General features: G+C 51.7%; 1 protein-coding gene across 1 annotated transcript in view; it reads right to left on the bottom strand.

The window, feature by feature from the left end:
- Positions 1–16752, bottom strand: part of LOC119103462 (frequenin-1) — a 33975-nt gene extending 17223 nt beyond the window's left edge. The window contains exons 1-2 of the mRNA XM_037227010.1: positions 16618–16752; positions 4660–4684 (exon numbers count right to left, since the gene is read on the bottom strand). Coding sequence (XP_037082905.1) covers positions 4660–4684; positions 16618–16681 — 89 coding nt within the window. The 5' untranslated portion in view covers positions 16682–16752. The remainder of the gene's footprint in view (positions 1–4659; positions 4685–16617) is intronic.
- Positions 16753–19906: the final 3154 nt, after the last annotated feature.

Below are 19906 nucleotides of genomic sequence, written 5' to 3'. Positions count from 1 at the left end.
TGTTCCTCGCTGAGACGGAATTCAGCAAAACTCAATAGCGAAGATGGGCACGCAATGATGGGTTGTTTGTTGAGGCCACTTTCCAGCCTTCGACTGAGTTATTATTTAGTTTTGCGAGTCACTGGTGTACTGGTGCGGCATAACGCGGCATGCAAGCGTCTGTAAAAAGGTACATATTTCATGGCAGTAACATCTTCAGAATCCTTTACATCCTCTTAAAAAACAAGATGTCTTCGGACGTATAATCTCGAGAATTCTCAGAAATCTCTGGACGATACAGGCACTAGGAGACATTTGACCTTCCAGGGAAACAGATCACTTGCAGCATGCCATCTGTTCCGTCGGAACCTTAGCTATGTATGCCATCTGTAATAAGATTTGGTGCTCCCTGAAAAATTCACCCCCGGCGCCTCACCAGCCGTCTGTTGCATGAGATACTTCCGGGACCGCACGGCCATTCCAAGTCTGTAACTGGTTTAATAGACCATCGAAGGATGTCGTAACAGCTCCTTATTTGTTAATAATCACATACTTCTGTAGCACGTGATCATGACTCTTTTCCGATTGGAGCTAGTACATAAGACGAACCGTTTGTTACCATGCATCATCCGACGTTTCTCTCGTTTGATCCCGAATTCTCACGGCGCCCCCATTGTCCGGGACAGGCTGCATGCGTCAGCCACGAGTGGGTCGAGAGGCCCCACGGAGGGGAACCCCGTGCCCCCATTGTCCGGAGCAGGCTGCATGCGTCAGCCACGAGTGGGTCGAGAGGCCCCACAGAGGGGAACCCCGTGTCCCCATTGTCCAGGGCAGGCTGCATTCGTCAGCCACGAGTGGGTCGAGAGGCCCCCGGAGGGGAACCCCGTGCCCCCATTGTCCGGAGCAGGCTGCATGCGTCAGCCACGAGTGGGTCGAGAGGCCCCACGGAGGGGAACCCCGTGTCCCCATTGTCCGGGGCAGGCTGCATGCGTCAGCCACGAGTGGGTCGAGAGGCCCCACGGTGGGGAACCCCGTGTCCCCATTGTCCGGCGCAGGCTGCATGCGTCAGCCACGAGTGGGTCGAGAGGCCCCACGGAGGAGAACCCCGTGCCCCCATTGTCCGGGACAGGCTGCATGCGCCAGCCACGAGTGGGTCGAGAGGCCCCACGGAGGGGAACCCCGTGTCCCCATTGTCCGGAGCAGGCTGCATGTGTCAGCCACGAGTGGGTCGAGAGGCCCCACGGAGGGGAACCCCGTGTCCCCATTGTCCGGGGCAGGCTGCATGCGTCAGCCACGAGTGGGTCGAGAGGCCCCACGGAGGGGAACCCCGTGTCCCCATTGTCCGGGGCAGGCTGCATGCGTCAGCCACGAGTGGGTCGGGGGGCCCCACGGTGGGGAACCCCGTGTCCCCATTGTCCGGGAAAGGCTGCATGCGTCAGCCACGAGTGGGTCGAGAGGCCCCCGGAGGGGAACCCCGTGTCCCCATTGTCCGGGAAAGGCTGCATGCGTCAGCCACGAGTGGGTCGAGAGGCCCCACGGAGGGGAACCCCGTGTCCCCATTGTCCGGAGCAGGCTGCATGTGTCAGCCACGAGTGGGTCGAGAGGCCCCACGGAGGGGAACCCCGTGTCCCCATTGTCCGGGGCAGGCTGCATGCGTCAGCCACGAGTGGGTCGGGGGGCCCCACGGTGGGGAACCCCGTGTCCCCATTGTCCGGGAAAGGCTGCATTCGTCAGCCACGAGTGGGTCGAGAGGCCCCCGGAGGGGAACCCCGTCCGGGCGCCTGGCGCACGTCCCACAGAGAAGTCCCTGCGCGCACTTAGGCTCGGCGGTTGGCCCTTCAGGCGCACGTAGTCCTGTCCCACCGCTATCCATACTCCTCCATCCCCAGCCTTGACATGATCATGTCTGGTCGAAGGGCTCTAATCCAGACGCCCAATTGCCATTCATTGACTCAAAGACGCAAGGATGTTATTGGTCGTGCACTTGGGCATTGTAATGTGTTGTAAGTGTCGGTGAGTGTAATGAACTGGATTACAGAAGTGCTAGACCGAGAGGATCTATCTTTGCCTGACTCACGAGAAGGACTGGCACGAGCGAGGTGGTCACTAGTAAACCTATCACGCAAGCAGTAAGAAATCTGCCACATCGCCTGGCTTGTCTCCAAGAGCTCGAAAATCGTCTTAGGCCAAAAGAGGTGGTGTTGTTTGGAGACTTTGCAGACAATTATGCGACGTCTTCCTATGGCGAACCCAAGGATTGTAGATGGAAAAAGATCAGGCTGCCATCCACCCGTCTGCGGGCTCTGACAGTGCGGAGATGGGCTCGAACACATGCCTCACGCTGCCATATCAGCGTACTTAGCGGACGAAAGGACGACCACAAAAAACCTGGTTTAAAGCCTGCTTCAAATCAGAGTTATTGCTTATCTAACCGGAATATAGAAAAAAGCCACTCAGTAGTGTTGAGAATAAGTGAGGGATGTAGCAGCCAATCCAAAAATGGCAAGCACTTTTTAATTAAACCTCCGCTTCCACAGGCTGACTTCGATGTTGATGCTTAGTATGTCTTTGCTACGTCACCAGGCAGATGCTCCGGCGACTGTATCAGCGGCGGCTACAACGAACGGATTCAAACGACATCCTCCACCGGCCTCCCAATGAAAGCCCCTCCATGTTTTTCCAGTACCTGAAGCAAAATGCCGCAGCCACCTTCACCGAATATTCAATGACGTGCGAGAGAGGATGAGCACGAGGCTGCCGCAGGACGACTCGGGCGGGCTCATTCCATTCTGGGCGCGGTAAAAATACACCCGGCACGTCCGCCGAAGCCAAGAAAAGGCACCAGGTCGTGAATTCTCCAGTTCCAACAATTCCGGGAGGGTAGGGATGACGAAAACGAGCCGTAAATGACAAATGACAGGGAAGAGAATGCTGGCTGTGATGGCCAGGGGACCGTTCGTCGCGACTAACAATGCCTAATTATACCTCGCTTTGAAGCATATTAGCAAAGCCTTTCCGCATGTCATGCATTCTGATGCCTTCGGTGGCCTGCATGTTTCAGCCAACAATGGGCAGCTTCGGCTAGTTCCAGCATCGTCATACAGACAAGTGATGCCGTGTCATCTCGCCTTCCGCAACGAAATGGATAACATAGCAGACCCGGTGAGCAATTAGCCGAGCAGTCGACTGGGACCCCATATTCATGAAAGAATCTGATGACAAAATTGATTTTCCCGCGCATTTTGAGGTCGATGCAGAAATCGATGCAAAACAAATCGCCAGCAGCCTGGGAGCATGTCACCCATCCAACGCATGCGGACATATGACATCTCCAACCTGGGAGCATGTCACTCGTACAACGCATGCGGACATATAACATCTCCAACCTGGGAGCATGTCACTCGTACAACGCATGCGGACATATAACATCTCCAACCTGGGAGCATGTCACTCGTGCAACGCATGCGGACATATAACATCTCCAACCTGGGAGCATGTCACTCGTACAACGCAGGCGGACATATAACATCTCCAACCTGGGAGCATGTCACTCGTACAACGCATGCGGACACATAACATCTCCAACCTGGGAGCATGTCACTCGTACAACGCATGCGGACATATAACATCTCCAACCTGGGAGCATGTCACTCGTACAACGCATGCGGACATATAACATCTCCAACCTGGGAGCATGTCACTCGTACAACGCATGCGGACATATAACATCTCCAGCCTGGGCGCATGTCACTCGTGCAACGCATGCGGACACATAACATCTCCAACCTGGGAGCATGTCACTCGTGCAACGCACGCGGACAGATAACATCTCCAACCTGGGAGCATGTCACTCGTGCAACGCATGCGGACATATAGCATCTCCAACTTGGGAGCATGTCACTCGTGCAACGCATGCGGACATACAACATCTCCGGTCTGAAGTCATTTGCTTAATTGTGGCAAAACATCAACAAAAACATTGACAAAACATGAATTGTGGCTCAATGTGTGGCATAACATTGACAAAAACACTGACAAAGCATTAATTGTGACTTAATGTGTGGCAAAACATTGACAATTTGGCAGCACTTAAAGGCCATGCCACATGTTAAAAACGAGTGATTGGATGCAGGACATTCAACATCAACTTTGAGCAATGACCTGGCAAGGTTGCAGGTCAAAGACAGTCACGCATTCAACAATGCATACTGAAAACTCACATCATTGGGCCATGAGATCCGTCTTTTCTGGCTAGCTGAGGTGAAACGTTCTCTGCACTATTATGGTCATTTCAAGCTGTTGGGCTGGTGGAATAACTTGACTCTTCAGCATCTCCGGCGTTGATCCCCGAGATTATCCATCACCGTCAGGTTGTGTTTATATAGCAAATTGATCTTTACCCTCATCAGATCTCATCAAATTCGAGCAGAGAGAAGCGTGATCGATTTGGTATGACGACACCAGTTCATCAGTTTTGCTCTCCTTAGGTTGGCACAGAGGGTATTGGTTGCCGAACGCTCTGCAAAGCGTGCCTTGCCCCGACCCTATCTGGTTCAGACAGCTCCCCGCAATATCATATGTTAACACATTCACGGAGGACAAGCGGCATGCAGTTCCAAACGTGCTGCACGCAAAACGCTGCGAGAAGAACCCGTGCAAGTCACCGGTTAGCGCACTTACCAGTGTTTTATCTCCTTTTTCGTGACTTAGGCATGTAAGAAAGACCACCATCAGTGAGGGCATCAGGGCATGTCGCGCCTTGTATAACGTTCTGTCGCCACCTGAAACCATTCAGCCAGCTGACACGAAATGCCGACTGTGGGCCGTGCGAAGGAACCACGTGTGAAAGGCCACGCGCGCGATGCCAGGGATCCCATGACACCCCTGTATGCACGCAACGCACAGCAGGATATACCGGTACGCGTCATAGGTCGTTGAGCGTTGGACATTTTCCCTAAGCTCCTCACCGTTGACTGGACACAACACTTTGCTGTTCACACACATGGGCGACACAGCACAATAGCGGAGACTTGGAGACTTGGTGATCCACTATAGTGATATAGTAGATCACCAAGGTCATGCGTGCATCCCCGCGACTCATCACAGCACCACGTGACACAGCCCAGCTTCACATTATGTCGACTGCGATCTGGCTTTATATGATAATCACGGGATTGTCTCGGGGTCCTAATCTGGGTCTGTGGTTTTTAGTTTGCTCAAATTTATGGCCACCGAGTTGTAGCCACATATATTTTTGACATGTCTGCGTGGCTGTTTTTATCGGTTATGCTTTGTAAGAAGATAGTGTGGTCATGACCTCTGGGTTTCATATTACGTCATCTTGCCTTTCGGCACCAAACAAGCCCGCAGCATCCCTTGATGACTCAATCCGAAGTGCCCTGATTCTCGCTGTGTGTGGCAGCTTTATCATACCGATGGTGGCTTAGACATACCCTTGCGTTTTATTTTTTGGGAGGTCTAGTATTGAATGGCTGTGTTCTGTCTTGCAATGGAATGAATCGCAAATAAAATGCTGTGCATCGTTTAACTCGTACTGCACCAATCCTTTTTCATGAAATCGTATATTATCCCTAGATAATAGTTTGCAAGATATCAAACTCCGGATTGTCTGACAATTCGACTTATTGTGCTGAAAATAACTGGCCTTCAGTAGGCGAGGAGAAAATGACCCACAGAAGACATCAAGCAAACTTTAAACTTATTATTGAAATATTCCAGGTGTCCAGCAGCGCTCACGGTAACGAGTCACGGAGTATGTTCAGTGATGTCCAGTTCCGCGCATTCACCACCGCCAGTGTTGTGGGAATCTCCAAAGGTGACAGTTCCCCTTTAAGCTTAACCATAGGTACCATATACCATACGCTCACCCATAGTCATAACCATAGACACGTGTGGCTACTGGCCACAACGCATCCTGCCACGCCAGACTAGGCATGGTAGCATTATTAAGTGGTAAGCCTGGTAAGTGGTAATTAGGTGGCAAGCGTGGGATGCTGATCCAGACGCCCCGCTACGCTACCCGGCGTCCATCCTCGCTGAGTTTCTACGCTGATTTCCCCAGGATTTCCTTTTGATTTCCTTTTTGCTGCTGCGAAGGTGGCTCCATGAGCGATGGATGCCTGCTTGCCCAGATGGTTTCGTTACAAGCACATAGCAAACTGCACGTGCGCAGCCATGTGCCCTTTTAACTCAAGAATATAGAAGGAAAGGCCTTAACATTTTCCCATAAACTAGTCCCAAGCTATTCCCGCAAGGCTATCGGACTTGCGGGCCCGCGAATATCGGGCTCGTTAGTGCCACAAAATAAAAGCTGTGCAGCAATTCTGGGTAGGTGAACGGCTTGGTTATTCATACATAATGAGCGTCATGGGTACCGTGCGAAGGCATCAGCTAATGGCTGTAGAGGGAGCCGCAGACGGCTTGGTGAATAAGAGGCCGCAGCTGGCGTGGCGGGCCCCGTCAGGCGCCGCGGCTGGTGCGGAGACCCGGTCAGGGACTGCAGCTGGTGCGGAGACCCGGTCAGGGACTGCAGCTGGTGCGGAGACCCGGTCGGGGACTGCAGCTGGTGCGGAAGACCCGGTCAGGGGTCGCAGCTGGTGGGGAGACCCGGCCAGGGACCGTGCCTGGCACAGGAGACCCGGTCAGGGACCGCGTCTGGTACGGTGGGCCAGACGAGTGGTCACATCCGGTGCAGCGTGTCCGGTGGGGCCGGGTCCGGACCCATCAGGCCGCCAGCGGCGCCGTCGCCAGACAGGTGGGTATTAATGGTCGCCGGCGGCCGGTCGGACAGGCATTGATTGACCGGCGCCGTATCGGCTCCACTCGGCACCGACCACAGATTGTCGGCCGCCGTCGAGGGAGTCGACCTGCAGCAGCAGCAGGGCTGACCGGCCGCCTTCGGTGGCATGTCGGCACCGCCTGCCCGCCTCGTGCTCAGGGCAGGGCCGTCCTCGCCCGCACCAATGCCGCCAGCGGAGTCTGCCTCGGTCACGGGTGCCGCCACCACAACCTTGTGACCGTACCGATACTGTACTGCAACGGCAGTATCACCGGTACCCACCTCACCCTTCCCGTTACTGCCTCAGGAGCACTGACGCTAATGCTGGGATCACCCCCTCCCCACCCCTCCCCATCCCCTTCCTGTCACCGGGACCTGCCCCACCGCGCCGATCTTGTCACCGAGACCCACCTCCCCTTACCGATAATGTAATCGGGACCTCCCCTCATCGCAGCGATGCTGTCACCGGAACCCACCCCACCTCGTAGCAGTGCGTCACGGGAACGCACGCTCCCCCGCGCCGATCCTGTCAGCGGGCCCCGCCCATTCCGAACCGACTCTGATGGACCGCGCTCCGACCCCGGTGCCAGCTCCCGTCCAGCGCCGCTCCAGCCCGCCCGGGAGCCCGGCCGTCCCCGGATCCCGGAACTGCGCCGACTGGCAGCGGCCCCGGTCCGGCCGTCAGCACTTCCAGCAGCGCGCCCGGGCGGCGCGGGACGTCCTCAGGCGACAACGGTCGCCAGACTGCTGACCAAGCGCTGCTGGCTGCGGCCGCCAACAGCGCCGGCAACGGCATGCAAGGGAAACGGCGAGGCGCGCGAGACCGCTGCGCTCTTGTTTTGCTGTGAAATGTGGTGCAGAAAGCCTGGACGAATAGCACGCCTCGGAATGACGCGTACATCATAATGACGACAATGCAAGACATGCAGAGGGCACCACTTCAAGCCCTAAAGATAATGCTCCACATTCGAAGACCTTGAGGCAAGCATCAGATATGATGAAATAAGCTCACTTTTAGCTATCGGCATGATTTTAAATGGAGCACACTTTTCTTCGCAAGAAAATTCCTGTATTTAGGAAATATGCTTCCAATACGTCATTGTTTGATTGCGTCATGGAACGTCAGCATGACGCAGAGGTTCTGCCAAAATAGCCGTGCGAAATTGCCACCCTGACGCCCTCATGTAGTCCTTCAACTCGCCGAGAGATGGCAGCGGCGTTGCTCTAGGCTGCTGAGCCAAATACCATTTGGTGTTTGCGGTTTGCTTCTGTCTCGTAGTAGTTTTGTATATTTAGCCATGAGTTAAATACATTTACTTCTATTCATATGTTCGGTTGTGGCGCTTTTCTTACGTCATTTGATTACAACCCATATTTCTGTTGCAAGTAACAACCATATCCAAGTTTGTGTAGATGCAGCACAAAACGTGACTTGAGGCTCCACAGCCTGCACAACATTGTTTGAGCGCCAGCTGGCGTCCGTCATACCTGGAAATTGCTCTCACGAACGCCAGACATGAACGACGCGGTGATCATGTTCTTGGCCTTGAGCGCCAAGTAACTAATGGAGCGGCAGGATTTGTATGACACTTCTAAAGGATCATACATTTTTCGTTATTTCATCAAATTTGATGTCTGCCTCGATAACTCCAAACATGAAACATTCCCATGAGGCTCCCTAATGGCTGGTACATATAGCTTACCTTGCAAGTGGGTTGTTACGAAGATATTGGGTGATGAGAATAAGGAATCAAGGGCGGATGGTTTTTGTGGGAAGACAGAGTATCTTAAAAGCTAAATATTGTGCTGTCCTCATATGAAATCCTGGGTGTTTCACAGATGTAACGCGCCGGCAACAGCTGTATGAAATGAGTATCACTTAAGATGGCTGGCACTCGTTGTGGCGGGAATTCTATTGAGCGATTGTCCAGGCGAGGGTTTTTATCTCTCTTTACGTCCCCCCTCCCCCCCCCCCCCCGCTCTGTTCAGTCAGTGACGTTCTCAACAAATAATAATTGACAACTTGCACAGCCTGCAGTAAGGCCGGAAAGCAAGACTCGGAACCTGCAGCTTTCTTAAAAAACTGACAAGTCAATGTAGCTAACAAGTTGAGATGGATCCAAGCAAATCAATGCCATTCCAACAACTCATCTGGTGCAGTCACCTTCCTGTGACGGAAGGAAGTGTTTCACATGTGTATGGAATTTTGAATTTAGATCGTCATGTTCAAGATCATTCGGTGCAATTCACAGCCATGTCCTATTCAAGTTTTCAGATCGTCTTGTTTTTGGACCTGCCGCACGCCGGCTTCTGCAGACTGTTTTGCGCAGCCTATTTTAAGGCTTTCCAGGTACGCATAACGCCAGAGAAACGTCAACCTCAATAGGCATGTAGTGCCCAAAGGCAAGAAAAACAGGATCGTCGAATTATTCGTGTCTGGCGTATATCAGTCCGATTCGTGGCTTTAACGGACAGCAGTTGGACTTCAACCGATGTGCCGCGTTGGGTTCAAGGTTCGAACACGAATCACGTCTGTGCTACATGATAGAAGTATTTGGACAGTGGTACTAGTTTTGGTGAGAATTCGAGTAAGTAAATGCAAGTAACAAATATAAAATCACGGTGAAATATACCAAGATACTACGAGAAATGGTTAAAATGCGCACACATAACGAGCAAATGTGAGTTGAGCAAATCGACACCAGGTAACACGGTACTTCTCGGCAAGTTCTCCGCACTGCAAGGGAGTTGGCCCGTCCGCTACAGTGGCAATTCTGCTAATGCCAGTGTCGGAGTGACTCTGACGTCATAAGAACGTTCCTGATGTAATCAAACGATGACGTATTGAGGAGCATATTTACTAATGTTGAAATGTTGCTGTCTAGAGCAGTCTATTGAACTAAAAAGGCATTATAAATGAGTTTTTACACCATGTCTGATGTTTGCTTTAATATCTTCGAATGTGGAACGTTTCCGCCAACTGCGATGGATATAAGTGGGCATTTAATGCGGCTGTACCAGATTATATCATGTGATGTGCTGAACCTATTTGAGCATTGGGTTCGAATGTTTTGGAATCGACCCTGCACTTGCAAAAAATGCAGTTACTTGCGGGCAGGATGATTACTTCGGCATCCATAGAGTGGTGTGATGACCCAACTGGTCCTGAAGTAGGCAGCGATATTGAGCAGCTAAGTTCGATACTTCTGCCCGCGATGCTATTTGTCGGCGAACAAAGTCTCAGGAGGCCTCTGACAAGTACCGCTGCGGCTGTAAAGGGCCTGGAGAGCACTTAATTATCCTGCTCACATTCGGCCGCACGCGGTGTAAAATCCATCTGTCGTCAGACAACATGGCACACTCTCGTGACAGAACGGTGTTAAGGGTGACCCATGTCAAAGCATGCTGCGAAGGCATCGAAATTGCTGTCCCTGTCTTCAGGACCGATGTCTCGTCTTTTTCATTACAGTGGGTGAGAGGGATTACCATGCTATGAGCATAAATGACGCGTAATTCGCGGACTGCATGACCCAATGACGGTGTCTCTTGTTCCGACCTTCAACGCTAATGGCAAATAGTTACGAGGACGCCTCCTTGAGCGGGATTCGGAGGCGAGAAGAAGTCTATGCAGAGTATCAATGTCGATAAGATTTGCGTGTCCGATGACCTCTACGGCTTCTCGCAGGTCATCTTCTTTTGCCGTCCGTACAGGCTTCACCCCAGTCCGTCCCAGAGTCGAGCCCACAAAGCAGGCTCTGTCTGTTTATTCCATATTCGTTCGACGTCATCGCAGAAGCGCATCTTGCTTTGGGAAGTACTACTTCGTCCGTTTTTGAACCGTTAACGTGCAAAGGTCAGAGCATTTTTACTAGAGTCGTACCATGCACATTTTAATAGAATTGTACGTGGTCTTTTCAATAATATTTAGTCAAGGTGTACCTGTTTGACATGGAATTTAGGTGATGCCAGTATGGTTGAAAATGTCAGCTTTAGATGCATATAACATGCTACCAGTAAATGCTCTGGGTAATCCTGGTCTATTCAAGTGCCATAAATGCTTCTGATAAGTGCCATAAATGATATGATAAGAATAGCATGGTTAAGATTTGTCGGAAACCATTTCTGCTTGGGCGCGGCGGCAGTGGGCTCAGATTAAATATTAATCTCGTTGCTCGTATTTAACCTGAATCTGTTGCCGTGCCACTGTGATAGTAAAGCTCCACATCAACGGATAATCTGGCCCCTGATTTTCTTGGAGTTTTCCTCGTGTCATGCAACGCTAAGGCACGTCTGCCCAGGGTCAGGCCCACCCCCTGTCCGACGGCGAAGTGACGGTCATGCCTAAAAGGACCGGCCGTTTTCCATCTTGTCTTCTCGGCCAAAGCAGCATCAAACTGACCTCAATGGAACGGCTGGATCGAACGCCGGAATTTAAAACATCAGATTCTACGCGTATTGTTTTCTGATCTGAGACGCAGTGGGATCTCCACCTAGAATACGTTCGAGGCTGGGTCCTGCAAGACAGAACCGGCCGCGTGGCGTCACAACATTTGAACATTTTCTTTACACGTCAAACTAAGCCGCTTCTCGCCCATCTCTTTCTTAGCTCAGTCTTAAAACACTTCGGCCCGTGCGAAGAATCCAGTCTGCTCAAAAAACATGTGATGATTGAAATCAACAAAGTTTCGCAGTACAAAAATATCGTTCCAAGAGACGCATGGGTATCAGCCAGAGCAATAGAGGGTACTCAGCGTTTCGGTGGATGTGCATGATTTAGAAGTGGTGTGTACGGAATGGTAACGTGCGATGTCGCGCGCGATAACGGAATAGTTCCAGGATCTTCTAATCCTATACGCCATTTGCACGTGCCCTCCATGTCATTGTGATTATACATAGAATATTTATCAGACGGACTGAGTACACATTTAAAACAACTAGATTTGAAGTAATCTAACCAACTGGACTTGAGACAATCTAACCAGTACAAAAATTGTACTCCCGTGTACCACACAGGCCTGTCAAGGTGCTTAATGTGATCCAGAAACAGCAGCAACTAGCTATGTTTGCGCTAACTGGCTTGATATTTAAGTTTCTAGGACTGAATGATAAGCTGAGTAATATGTGATGACTAACACAACATAAGGGAGAGCGCAAAAGCTCCTTGAAAGCCCCATCCCATGCCAGCTGAAAATCAACAGAGTGCACTACAAACATGTCTGCAAGCGACCAAACTACACCCATAAGGGTTAATGGCAATGGGCTTGGCGCTCTTACTTCCATCAGCAATCAGCCGTCTTCCCCTTCCCCATGCTAACAACGACCACAACACGGCAGTTACGGATGCGCGATTACGCTGCACCGTCGGCACGCCGTCCAGCCCGAGTCACCGACCACGAGAGTCGCGCGCGCTGCTGTCAATCACGATACCTTATCTGGCATCCCAGTCACTCCCCGCCAGACAGCTGCCAGAATCTCAGTCACTCCCCACCAGACAGCTGCCGCCATCTCAGTCACTCCCCGCCAGACAGCTGTCAGTAGTCCTGAGACTCCCTGAGCAATCCCACTTGCGGCCGGCCGCAGATCATCCCAGCAGGCCCAGCAAGTCTGCCAAGTTGATCCGTCAATACCGCCGAGAGTGCGGAAGATGACGTAGAGACGGTGGAGGCGGTAGCGGTCGCGGAGGCGGCAAATGACGCAGAGGCGCAGAGGACGCGGAGGCGGCAGAGGTGTAAGATGACGCAAAGGCGACATAGGTGGCAGGGGTGGCAGAGGTGGAAGATGACGCGAAGGCGGCAGAGGCGGCAGAGGTAGCAGAAGCCGCAGAGGTCGCGGAGGTTGCAGAGGCGGCAGATGCAGCAAAGGCAGCAGCGGTCGCAGAGGCGGCAGATGCAGCAAATGCAGCAGGGGCAGCAGAGGCGTAAAGGACGCAGAGGCGGCTGAGGACGGGCCACTTTGGGACCGATGTCGAGCGAACGATCACCTCATCCAGACACAGTGAGGACTCGCAGACCGCATTGAGGTAGAGGCTGAGCACCAAGGGGGGGGGGGCAGAGGGGGCAGCTGTCGCCCCTTCTGGTATTCAGGGGGCAAGAGCATGTTTTCCCCTTCAAAATTTTTGTGAGCCCCCTTTTCCTCGATTTATTGCGGTGTAGCTATCCATAGACTGCCAAACTTCAGATCAAGGAGGCTCCCGTAATTGAGCTAGGGGGTAATAAATTGTCTCAAGTGGCTCTTTTCTACATCAAGAGACCAGTGTTCAGGATCATGAGCTCATCTTTATGGATAAGGTAGCCAATGTTAACAAAGTAAGCCCCTTTACTGTCTCAGAAGACCTCTGTCACCAACTAGGAGGCCCCCGTTAGGGGGTAGGAGGCATCCTCTCTATTTAGGAGGCCCCATTTCTGGAACAGGAGGCCCTCTCATGCATCAGATTATGGCGGTTACCAATCGGGATACCCTGTTTTGGGATAACGAGGCCTACTGGCTTAATTTGGAGGGCTGCTACGTGGGTCGGAAACATCTTTTCTGGATTTGGAGGCCCTATATTCATCAGTGGACCCTTTTCTGGAAGGGGGGTGTTGTTTTAGGATATATAGACCGTTTGCTGGATAATCAGCTGGCCTCATTTTGGGCGCTTCAATTGTCGGCATTTCCATTTTTGAATGTGATGCATGCAACCACTTTATAATGAAGTGCATGACCTCGTTACCCCTCATCCTACAATATGGCGCTGGCCAGGGGCCTCCCTCTCTCCCTTGTGAGAAAGTCCCATTTTGTTCAGGAGGCCCCTGGAAAATCTTGCCCCAAACCCAAGTTCCGTGACGACACCCCTACATGGAGGCTTTATGCCGTATGAGAAAACAGAACCTATGATCATAAAGCACACGCCAACTTCAGCAACCAAAGCGTTCATAGTGCACCTAATGATGAGGGAACATCTCCGTTGTATCAGGCTTTTGCACGTCCTAAGGTTAGTTTTGATATCAGCCTTCACGGCAAGCAGTGACACCGCGAAATCAGGCATGCTAGGAATGGCCCTCTCGACAGAATGAGCAAAACACCTGGAATTTGGTGCCGCATCACCCACAAATAAATTATGGAATTGAATCTCTTCCATCGAGGTCAAGTTACTGTTGTACGATTGCCAGTAGGCTGCGCAGATTGCCCTAGACGTCCCATGGGGCATTGTCAAGATTGGAACGGTGGCCTTCAAACCTCGGTTTGAAAATCTTAAAGGACCAAAGCTTGAGTCATTGAGCTTTATTGGCCGGGCTACGTGAAAAGAGAGAGAAAAGTCATAAGGAGACGTGACAAAATTGTGGAGACCGAAGGCCAATATCAATTGCAGGCATGCATACTTAGTTCTGGGAACGATGACACAGATCGCTCTAAAGGCTTCGTCACTGAATTTGTCCCGTATCCATCCTAGAGATGCAACATACCTATTATGCTACTGAATGTCGTGTCCTGGATCAAGTCAGGTGCCATGAAAACGAACAGCAAAGATGCCAGACGGCTAACGCTAAATCATGCAGCTCTGTTCTCTGAGCTTATACGGCAGGCCGCCACGGAACCCCGTCAACCGAAACATTATCGCCGATGTTCCAGAAAATTCCGAGCATTACCTTCAGCCATAACAGCTGCATACTGTAAAGACCTGCATACTATAAGCGCGTGCTGGGACCGATCGCCACTAACATTTCTCAAGCACTCAATGATGTTGCAACAACAAAGTGAGACGTGGGGCTATTCGGAGTACGAAATTGGACTGTGGCTGGGAGACGCCTGAGTCCGACCGGATTATAGTCCGCGCGAAAAAGTTTGTTTTTCTGACTGGCACGACCCCCGCCTGTCCCCGGACGGCAGCCACAAATTCATTTCCACTGACGGCGCGCGCGCTTCCGAGGGTAGAGGCCCAGCAGAGTCTTTGGTTGACAGACTGGAGCAAATCATCCCATAGTCCAGACCACACGGGTGATGCGGGTAATGTTCACTGCTCACGCAACGCGCAATGCTTGTAGAAGACTGTGACGCCAGCGCTCTTCAAGCAATCGCTCATGCGACCAAATCTCCCAAAAAGATACGCAGGATTCACCTGTCAGCTGCGCAGCAGACTGTCAGCCCCACAACTGTCGAGGACTCCCGCAAACGCACGCCAGTATACATGCATCTCTACGTATTCCAAACGAGATAGCTAACACTGCAGACACGTTACCTGAGTGTGCCCAGTGCACATCTCATTGTACACGAGGTGCGATAGTCAAGGCTGATAAATGGGAAAAACAAAGCCCTAATGTGGCTTCCATAAGCCGGTCCTGTTGTAGATTCCATCGAGTCATTAGATTCTTTTCCGTGTTTTTTTTGTGATGGATACCTGGCGAGAGGATTCCCAGAAACGCACGCGCCGCACAAGAAAAACGCTTGCAACATAGGCCAACGCCTCCAAACAAGATATGCGATCCAATGTGTGATAAAGCTGGGAATGGGCACGGCGACGTGCGCGCGCGTGAGCGTATGCGTGTGTGTCTATCATTAGGCCTTGAAAGCGGGACATTAATGACGCTCGCGGTTCTATATGATGCCAGTGGGCATAGTGGCATTGTGTTGAAGAAATGTAATGGGCTTAGCTGTTTGTGTTGGCGCGCTAGGCAAAGAATCTAAGGCATGTAATGCGGCGTGAAGGTAACGGAGACAACGGTTAACGATAGACACAGCGCACCATGACCACATTGCCAGCTCAGCCCTATATGAAGCCGACATTCGCAGATCTAAACGACTGTCCATTCTGACAGCATCCACTGAATAGCAGTCAGGGAAAACACTGCAAAACGTTATCCCAAAGAAGGAAGTGCACGTCAGAGGTGCTGATATCATCCCAAGGGCAGTAGTGTTTAAGCCTTTTGCCAGGGAATCGCCTCCAAAATATGGATCACATAACAGACTTACCGTACAATTTGAGCCAACGCAAAATAAATACAAAACAGATGCTAGAAACTCGGCGAAGTGGTTTCTCGCAAACACCACAGGTGTCGCAACATTCCCTAATGCAAGGGTCATAGCCTGAAAATGATGGTGATAAAATGTTCTCTGAAGTACAGAATCATCATCCAAATAGACGGCTTGCCGAATGTTTCTTAGAACCTTTTGGGAACATCATTCGGACAGCATGAACGCTTCGCAAATAAATAAAGCAAAACGTGTGATGGTAATTTTGTGAATTCCGTTGACTACCACCTATTAGGTCATGCGGCAGTCATAGCCAATTGGTTGGAACGGATCCACTTGTCTGGCGTGCGCAGAATCCACGTGACCAAAACAAATTATCTGAGGATGTTTTTAGACTCTTTCCTCTGTATACCCTGCTGAAGCCGATGGCTACCATATTGTGCCAGTGAGCGGCGCCTTCCACAAACATCGAGCAGCTGTGCCGTGTCATGCCTGTCCGTCGGATATTGACGCAGCGTCAACACAGCGTCATCTATTGACCCCGTGTTGACCCGTCCCGATAATGACGGATCGCGGTCGCCATTGGCTCACTCAGCGGCTTCCGCCGTGCCAGCAGCCGCCCTTTGCACGTCCCAGGCCACGACGGCCCGCTCTGGCAGCAGGGACAGCCGCCCGGCCACTTCTTGCCGCGCATCGACCAAGCCGCGGCAGTGTGTCACGCCACGCTGTGAGACGCGGCGGCTGGGACCGCGACGCCGCTCTCGGTGCTATTAATGACAAAGGCTGTTCTACGCGTCACTGTGGTGAAAGGCGCTGCACCTAACCATGGCCGGGGACCGTCGCCAGCCGGGCGCCACGTCGCCGTCAGGGCTGACGCGACGGTGGACACTCACAGTAGGTCTCGCTCAGCAGGCGGTCCATCGTCTCCTGCTTCAGCTTCGAGTTCTTCTTCCCCATGGCTGCGGCGGCGCGGCGGACAGCAGAGCTCGGTCGGAGCGCAGCACGGCGCCGCTCGTCGCTGCACTGACCGTCGGCGGCGGCGGCGGCGGAGGCGGTCCGGGAGCGCGCCTAACCGACACTGCGGCGGTGGCGGTGGCGGCGGCGGCGGCGGCGGCGGCGGCGGCCGACCGGCCGGAGGGGCGCGGCTGCGCGCGGCCGCAGCGGCGCCGCACTGCAGTTCACGGTGCTTGTGCCGGCCAGTGCACGGTACGGCGCGCCGTGCACTGTGCACCTCCCGGCAGAGCCCGATGGCGAGGCGTGCCGTTTACGGCGCCGCGCGTGTTAACTTGCTGTTCACCGCACGGAATGTCGACATGCTGTAAAACACGCAGGGCATACGAAAGTACCGTGACGCGAACACTGTGCAATGTGCCCGCCCACGCCTCTCGTAACTCAAAGCAGCACAATAACTGTGCCACTTTTCACATAAATGCGTTTGTGGCTTCCTTGAGCAGGACTTGTAATTTTAAACAGACTCCATCCGTTGAAAACTAGGTTGCTCGATGTGGCTTTGATGGCAGCCAAAATAACTAGAAAGATCAAGACGTCAAGCTCAATATGAGCCAACGTTCGGCTGCTGTGCACGCGTGTGCTTGCGTGTAATGTCACAAATTATATCATGCATTGTTGATCAAATGCCCGGTATTTGACATAGTTTGTTGGCCAGCAGACAGTAAGTGGTGTGTGGGAACATGCCAGGCTGTCGTTTGAGGTGACCATGTCATGCATGTTGCAGGGCGCGGCGCGGCGCTCATTACCGGGGAGCGTGCTCGCTGCGACCTTTGTGGCGCGGAAGCCATTGAGTCGTGACCAACGAGCGCGACGTGACGGCGCGCCATGATGATTGGTGGCCGTCGGGTTCCCCCGCTTCAAAGGTCATTTCGCAATGCGGTAGCACTGCGATAACATTGCGATGCTATTGAAGAGACAGCAAAGCATACGAAAAGGCAATACCTGCCACCACGAAAGAAGAGCACAATGTAGGGCTGTGCACGGATGACCGAACCGGCAGCGGTGTCAATTTTTTTGTAAATTATGAGGGGGGCCAAACCGAAGGCCTGACAACCTAGCCCCCCATTTTGTCCTTACCGGATTTAGCCCGCTCTATTTTGACCAAACGCATTATATGTTTTTAATCTTTGCACCATTTATAAAAGTATTTAATTTAAGCAGTATAGAGATCATGCAGGGTTGGATCCAGGGAGCAGGTACTGGACGCACGCGTCCCTTCTGATCGGCACGTGAATGCGCCCCTTTAGAGGCCATCTTAGGGCGCCGATGGCGCTCCTCTATGGTGGTTATAGAAGGCAGCATGCATTTTGGTTTTGAGGGACGGGGACGCAGTTCGCCATGAAGGACTTATGTCATCCCCATATTCCAGAGCTTTTTACTTTAGCCTCGCAAACCAATGCGTGTCTTATGGCGCTAGGTGTGTGAAGTTTATCGAACCGTTTATCCGCTCAGCTGTTATGATTTGTATCTTGTGGTGAGAGCGACAATGCCTTTTGGTTGTGAGGATGGTATGAGACGTCAGTTTGCAGAAAGATAAAAAAGACAGTCTTTGTGTGATGATAACCCTTTACCCACGCTTTTTTGTAGTATTCCAGCCAAAAACATTGCGGACCAAGCCAACATTTTAGGGCCCAACTCAACATTGGAGGGGGAGCAGGGCCTTCACAAAAGAATACAAATCGACACCCATGCGAGCCAGAAGTGATTGCGGAGTGCCAACGTCTACAATCTTGCCATGGAAGCGTTTTAGAACGCCGTTTTAGGCCTCAGATTCCGTATGGTAAAAGGTTAAAAGTTGTGATCACCAGCGAAATGTTCTTTGACCAAGCTTATCAGAGTTCACTATCGTGCGCTTCGCAGTTTGGAATGCCTCTGAAAAACTGAGCGGATGCTGCAGTCCGCTTACCCTGGCAAAAGTGAGAACGGCGAAGGATCTGCCGAATGACCAGCATTTTTGGTAAGCACGAGCAGCTCCGAGGGATCGGTACTCCGTGAGGAGACGGCAATGTACAGCAGTGTGCACAAGGTAGTCGGCGGGCCCGAGCCAATGTAAATCAAGTGTTCTAGCACCCTCTTGGCCGTGTTTAACCCCGAAAGCCAGCTACCGTTGGGCAGTTGTCTATTGGTCCGTCACAATGAGCGTACTTTTATGATGGAATTGGGTTTTGTGGGCTCTTCATACCTACACGATATATAGCTCGGTATTGGGGTAGTATGGTTGTGTTGCCTCGTTGGTCAAAACACATTCAGTATTTTTTATACGCATTTATCGATAAATATCTTTCGATATGCGTCAATCCTATTTTAACACATGGTGTTGCACAGTGATTGCTGACATAAATGAGCCGTAATTTGACTTGTGCTGACCAATACATCGCTTTGTCAACAGCTTTGGCATTCGACTGCACTTGAACAAACATCTCACGAGAAAGGAAGACAGGAGCACTCAGAAGAGTGAAGCCATGGGACTCAACCATAGTGAAGGTCATAATATAACAACAAAATCATCGCGTCGAATCGCTACGCAACCAAAAATTGGATTCCATCAAGACCAAGCAGTCAAAAATCGTGTCACCGCTGCCTGTTTACTCACCATACAACAAAACTAATATTGCCTGCCAACCTCGACGATAGTAGAAAATGCTAACGTAATGCAAAAGGCCATTGCAATTCTCACAAGAGCGCATCGTATTGGGTATTATAGTCAAATCCCGTCCGTCTCGCTCGGCATTAATGGCTTCACGGAAAAAATGTGCTTATTGCAGGCTCCGAAGCCATGTAGTATGCTTGTACTGTTACATCATTCCGAAGGACGGAAGCTCAACTATGAGCCTTTCGGTGATATCACAGCTTATGTCCTCCTGACTAGCGACTGCTGAGATTTCTGTTCTTTCGTCAGATAAACTAGCTGCAATTACGTATTTTTTCGAAGCTTGTCTTCAAATGGGCGGAGCGTGGTCACGATGTCATACTATTTGCTTTAAACTGAAACACATTTTTATGGACGATTAACAACAGCGTTGCAGGACTACATAGCAAGTCCAATAGATCAGTATGCGACTCCAAACATGCAAAATTAAAAGCAGTTATCTAATAGGAAGGCCCGTGATTAGGATTTCATGGAGGCTGGAGGTCTAACCTGCCACATGTGGGCAAGAGGTCCACTTTCAA

The sequence above is a fragment of the Pollicipes pollicipes genome, unplaced genomic scaffold (assembly GCF_011947565.3).
Source record: "Pollicipes pollicipes isolate AB1234 unplaced genomic scaffold, Ppol_2.1 Scaffold_5724;HRSCAF=6776_pilon_pilon_pilon, whole genome shotgun sequence".
NCBI classification, from domain to species: Eukaryota; Metazoa; Arthropoda; class Thecostraca; order Pollicipedomorpha; family Pollicipedidae; genus Pollicipes; species Pollicipes pollicipes.
Note: the sequence above shows the minus strand (reverse complement) of the source record. Positions and strands in the feature narration are given on the sequence as shown.